This window comes from Triticum dicoccoides, chromosome 7B, assembly GCF_002162155.2.
Source record: "Triticum dicoccoides isolate Atlit2015 ecotype Zavitan chromosome 7B, WEW_v2.0, whole genome shotgun sequence".
Taxonomy (NCBI): domain Eukaryota; kingdom Viridiplantae; phylum Streptophyta; class Magnoliopsida; order Poales; family Poaceae; genus Triticum; species Triticum dicoccoides.
The window spans coordinates 93,545,319-93,551,737 of record NC_041393.1 but is presented as its reverse complement, the minus strand read 5'-3'; the positions used below and the strand labels follow the sequence as shown (position 1 = coordinate 93,551,737).

Genomic DNA, 6,419 nt, shown 5'->3' with positions numbered 1-6,419 from the left:
CGCACCCAAAATTCGAATCCCGCGCCTCCCCATCCCTCGCCCGCCGCCGATGCCCTCCTCCAAGCGCCCCTCGCCGCGCGCGTCCGCCGAGATGGAGGGCGACGCGTCCGCCGACGCCGACGCCGGCCTCCGCGCCTCCCCGCCCCGCCCCAGCAAGCGCTCCAAGTCCCGCTCCCGCTCCGGCGACCGCCGCCGCTCGCCCAACCCTAACCCTAGGCCCCGCGCCGACTACTACGGCTCGGCGCCCTCCCGCAAGAGCGAGCGTAAGCGCAAGCCCCGCTCCTTCCCGGACTCCGCCTTGCTCTCCCAGGCCATCGCGCCCGCCTCTTCCTCGGGCGGCGGCGGCGGCCTCGGCCTCGGCGGCCACGGGGCCGCCCAGAAGCTCTGGACCGACGCCGACGAGATCGCGCTGCTCAACGGCGCCATCTCCTTCCGGGCGCGATACGGCATCGCGCCACGCCTTCCCGACGTGGAGGGTCTCTACGAGTCCCTCAGGGACAACCTCTCGTCGCACATCAACCAGGCCAAGGTCTACTACAAGCTCAAGCGGCTCAAGAGCAAGTTCTGTAACACGGCGCTGCCGCCCACCAGCACCCCGCATGAGCGACGGGTGCGCGCCCTCTCTGCTGACCTCTGGGGCACCGAGGTCGCTCCTTCAGCAGAGGATCTCCCAGAAGCAGAAGAGCCCGAGGAGGAGGAGGAGGCAGATGAGGAATATACTGGCGCGGTTGTGCCTGTGGTGGTGTCGGCGAGGCTGCCGTTGGTGAGCGAGCTGCTCGGTGAGTACTGGAGGAGGAATGGGCGTGCCATGTCAGGAGTGTCACTGGAGAAGGGTTTGGGGTTGCTTGGTGCAGAGGAGGGCAATGTAGCTGAGACTAGATGGAGGAGGCAGCTTGATGCCGAGATGCGCACACAGTTGCGCCGACATGATTTGGCAAAGGAGGTCTTCGGCTTGCTCAGCGACACCATCAAAGGCCTAGGGCCTTAGCCCGGGGTACAAATCCTGCAATCTCCTGCCCTCTGTAAAACAGAGTGTTTTCTTCTGCACTTTAACTTGCCTTGAACTCATTTGGTTTCATTTTCTGCTTATCGTCAGTTCAATACTGGATTAAACTAGAGTGTTTTGTTCAAACTTAAAGTCGTGAACTGGCATGTTGATTGAAGTGCACACATTTGGGATTAAACTCGAAAATAAGCATGGTTATTTTATTATGTAAAATTGTATTGGTGGTAGGAGTTCTCTTCCCCATTGGTTAAATAGCCATTTTCTTTTCTAAGATCATTACATTAGGAAGTTTTGGCATATTCTTGATAAGCTAGTTTTGGAGTTTGGATTCGTAAGCATTGAAGCCACTGAATGACATTCTGTTGAACACTAGTATGGTGTGTTCACTATTGTGGTTCAGTTGTCATACCTGATAGCTTGCATGTCTATTTTGCTATACTTAACAAATAACAAAGTAGAATTGTATTTACAGTTTGTTTTCTTGCAGTCCTATCTCTAAGGTCATTACATTAGGAAGTTGTGGCATATTTTCGATAAGCTAGTTTATGAATTTGGATTCATAAACATTGAAGCCACTGGACGACATTCTGTTGAACACTAGTATGGTGTTCACTAGTGTGATTCAGTTGTCCTGCATGATAGCTTGCATGTCTGTCTGCTTTACTATACTTAGCAAAGTAGAGTTGTATCTGCAATTTGGATTCTTCCAGTCCTATCTGTGGCATCGAAGTAGCCAACTTACTTTTCTGCGAGCAGTAAGTTTGCACTTCTTTTCTAAAATCATGTCCTACTAGTATGCAGTGTTTACTATTGTGATTAAATTGTCCTACGTGATTCAGCTTCCGTGTCTGCTTTACTACACATAGCAAAGTAGAATTGTGTCTGCAATTTTGTTTCTTCCAGTCCTATCTGTGGCATCAAAGTATTCCACTTCCTTTTCTGCGAGCAGTAAGCATGCACAACTTTTAAAAATCCTGTTGCACTAGTATAACTAAAGATGGGAAGGTTTTCTATAGACCTATACCGATGCTGGTCTGAGGAAGTTGTGGTTCCTTCTGGATTCAGCTTACTTTGGCCTAATTAGGTTATATTGTCTCTTACTCTCTTTCTTGTGAGTTTAGCAATGTGTTAAATTATAACATAATAACTTGTTAGTCTAGTTTAGTCTACCCGCAATGTGGAACTATACTGGTGGTTTGATTTCTTTCCCATCCAAGCTGTACCTTCACATCCTGGTTATAAGATATCATTTCGTCAGCACATTTTAGTGTAGTCTTGATGTGCTAGGTTAGGCATGGATTAATTTGAAACTGTTGGTATAAATCTTACTGGAAATATGCACGTCATGTTGAAGTATTGGGATTTAGGTTTTCAAAATGATGGTACACTCGTGTTTTCTCTGCTTGCAAAGCAGAACTGTGTTTGTAGTGTGGTTTATCCTTAATGGCAAGTAAAAAAAATGAAGTATTTGAAGCAAGTCAAAATGGATTTGATATGATTATGAACTACTCCCTCCGTTCCTAAATATAAGTCTTTGTAGAGATTCCACTACGGACCACATACGGAGCAAAATGAGTGAATCTACACTCTAAATGCATTTATATACATCCGTATGTGGTCCATAGTGAAATGTCTACAAAGACTTATATTTAGGAACGGAGGGAGTATTATTTTCTCCAAATATTGCTTTTGGTAGGATGAGTGAATGCTATTCTTTGTGCTAGCTAGACTTCCTTGCTAAGGCAAGGTAGGATGTCTTAAAGTGTCATCATTTTGGACAATACAAAGCACATGGCGTTGCTGATTCAAAGAAAAGTATTTGCCAACCTAGGCAAGAGGATCCAACAATTGTATCTGTGCCAGAAATCAACTAAACGGATGCTTAACAGTAGTATGCCTTTCATGCACTTTGTACATCCCTACTCTGTGGTGCTGCATGAGTAGTGCTGCAGGATAGCGTTTGAAGAGAAAATTGACTCTTGGATTTTGGTCTAATTTTCAGATGTAAATTAAATTGATAAATTATGCATGTCCAATATGTTACATATGCATTGTTTGCACACATTAGTGTGACAGCTTAAGAAAATTAGGCACAAAATGAGTTCATTTTTAGCATTTGAATAGGAAAGATTGCCTGGATCCAACATGTTGTTTTAGTACCGAGCCACAAGGTTACTGTGGCTCCTTTAGGCAAGGGGAGGGCTGCTTGGCCTGAGGTGCCCTTGAAACATTCATGGACCCACCAAGTCGTTGCTTTTCTAGTTATCTTTTTGTACCTTGGACTTCCATCTCCATGGGTTTCTTTAGCCTCACCCAGACATGCGCTCCTAGCTTAGCTACTTGAATTCGAATGCATGGGGCATGGTCATGTAGAACTAACATTACCTTATTATGTTGAATGGACCAACATCACATTGTAGGATTTGCCATGCAGAGAGTTGCGTCCTCCCGAGATCAGATGCAATGCTCTAGTTTTACCTTGTGTCTGCATGCCACCTTTGTCGCGTGGGCACTCTTATTTTACCTCGTGCTTGCGATGCTAAGCACTCTTATTTTGACATGGTATTGGTATGTGGATGTGAATGGGATCAGTGATGTTAGTTCCCATTCGCACAAAGTGTATTAGTGCCATTTTACCCTCAGTAATGCTAGACCCACGAGGGTTTACGTAATTGTTTTACGTACAGGCTGACTTGTAAGATTAGGATTGGAAGTGGGGGGTGAAGGGCCCCACCCCAGTGAAAATCAGGGGGGCGATTAGGATTAGGATTTGGCAAGTTACACAACCTTTTGTAGGTGTTTACGTAGGTTTAGCATTTTCGTTTTATCCTTTAAGCTCAGGTTCAGCACGCATATATATTTTTATGTGTTCCATATTTTACGTCAAGGCAACTATTAATACCCACCATAGGGGTTGTTTTTTTTATAACCAAATCATTTTGTTTATACAATACACAATAATCTGTGCGGTAAAGTCTATGCCTTCGGCAATAGGAATGATTGTGTTAGTTGAAAATTGACACATAAATACTTTTTTGGCAATTCAGATGCTTGTTGGTTGTACCATTTTTTATAAGCACCTCTTATAAAGTTCTAAGCAAGGTCCTACAAAGCCCAATCTTGACTCATTCACCAAAGATCAGAGCAACCGCAATTAAAATACAGATAATGTATTGTGATCTCACATGGTTTTGTGACCCACATGGATACGTAAATTAACCGACTTGAATAAATGAGAGGAGCCGCTAGCCAATAATAGCCACTCTAAATTCTATAGATGTTTAGAATTGTACCATGATTTCTCATGTCCCGGACATCATGTTGGCATGGTCTTAATCAATCCCCGCACCATTATATTGGGGTAAACACTCTAATTCCTACTTCACAGCTTGGCTGTTCTACTTGCACGTCAAAGCTCCCCCAATTATCTAGGCTTGATAACCCATTCACATGATTAAGGTGGGTTATACGTAGTCAACAATAGACCCGATGGTCACATCGATAGGTTAGATTTGTCCGCCTGAAATTTGGGCCTATTCGTTTGGGACTGCCCAGCTTAGGGCAACTCCAATGCCGTGCACCAAAACGCCCCTAGATGTTCGGACCGCATGGCCCGGACACTGCCATCCAACGACGTGCACTAAACGTCCGGGGACCAGTCCGGGTGTCCGAATTCCTCTAAACCGGTACCAAACCTGGGGAACGTTTGGGGGAGTCCGGATGTCCGCCTGGCCCACTTGTTAGTTGGACTGCATCTCTCCACACCCCATGTGCTTTTTCCTCAAGGTCCATATGGCCCACCCTGCTGTCCGAATTTGATTCTTATTTGATGTCTACGGTTGGATGATACTTGATAGGCTCCGCTACCGCTGTCCGACATGTCCGGACGTGTCCGCGGACATTTGGTGTGTCTGTTTTGATGCACGCCGTTGGAGTTGCCCGTAGGTGTGAACTCAAGTGGGTAACAACTACCCACAAGTTTATTTCCATTCTATGGTACTGCTTAATACTGAGCCGAGTTTCATATGCTCCAGTGCTCCTTGGCCTCTTATCTTGAACTTTGCTTAGCCCTAAACTCATGCTTAGGTCCTCTTGGCATTATCAGTTATCATTGCATGTTTTGGTATTTTGGTTGCATATATCCATTCGAGCCTAACACCTTTGTGTATTTTGGTTGCATATATCCATTCGAGCCTAACACCTTTGTGTCATGTACGCTCTCTCATTCAAATCCTACTACCATGTCAAGGAGATGTTTGGGAGGTATTACGATATCCTTTGAGAACTAGTTGGTGTGCGGTTGGGTGGTGGTGTGTGTGTGTGTGTGTGTGTGGTGGTGGTGGTGGTGGGGGTGGGGGGTAGTGGTCATGTTTCCTGTCATGAATTGTATAATGCTTTCACGTGCTATTATTATTTATGGAATGAATGCATAAAAGGAAAATCAATAATCCCTTTAGAAAGCAACAGGAAATGGAGAGCTATCAAATTATACATGTTTACATCTAATAATCCCTTCCCAGCCAAATGGAGAGCTATCAATAATCCCTTTAGAAAATCAATAATCCCTTTTGAAAACACCTGACTATTTTAACCAGAAATTTTTTCTGCAGTACTTCCTATTCACGAGGCATTATTTCAAATATTATTTCTATTAATCCGCCCATTTTCCTACTTAGCCATTTAAATTGCAGTACAAGTGGAATGTCCTTTGACCACTTTACATCTAATAATATCATTCGTATGCGATCTGCTCAGAATGCCTTGAAATTTGTAACCTGGGGAGGGGTACAGTTAAGTTGTAACATATCATGTGTTTATGCTCTTTGTTACCGTCGACAGGAATAGCAAGGAATGGATTTATCTAGAACAGTTTCCTTTGCAAATGTTCTACTTGCCTCGAGTTACAGTACTATCATGTTTATACACATGGGCACACAATATTTCCCAAAAATATATCCTGCAAATAACTTTTGGCTGGGAAGCTATGGTGTATAAATTGCAGCATTTCATTCTTTATAGAAGTAATTGTCATGCAGTTGTCCTTGTTTATTCTCAAATACTACCTTGAATTGCCATGTTGATAATGAGCTTCCTGTTACTGCTTTTCCAAGCAAAATTATGAAAATGCCAAATCTTTCTTAAATTGCTAATATTGCACCTGCCGTGATAGATGACCTAGTACTGAAGGTGGATAGTTGGACAAATCCTGAGAAACCATATCGTTAGTCTCTTTGGTCAATGAGGCCTACACTTTTTCTTGTTACACATGATAATTAGTTTTATAAATACTCCCTCCGCCCCATAATGTAAGACGTTTTTGCAAGCTGTTGCATTTTGGGACGGAGGGAGTAGTAGTTTAAATACTGACTAAGTACAATACAGAACAAAAACATGGTCGACGGCGGTTTGGCCT

General features: G+C 44.2%; 1 protein-coding gene across 1 annotated transcript in view; it reads left to right on the top strand.

The window, feature by feature from the left end:
* Positions 1–10: 10 nt before the first annotated feature.
* Positions 11–6,419, top strand: part of LOC119340857 (STOREKEEPER protein-like) — a 7,933-nt gene continuing 1,524 nt past the window's right edge. Inside the window, exon 1 of the mRNA XM_037612764.1 lies at positions 11–994. Within this exon, the coding sequence (XP_037468661.1) occupies positions 50–988 (939 nt within the window). The 5' untranslated portion in view covers positions 11–49 and the 3' untranslated portion in view covers positions 989–994. The remainder of the gene's footprint in view (positions 995–6,419) is intronic.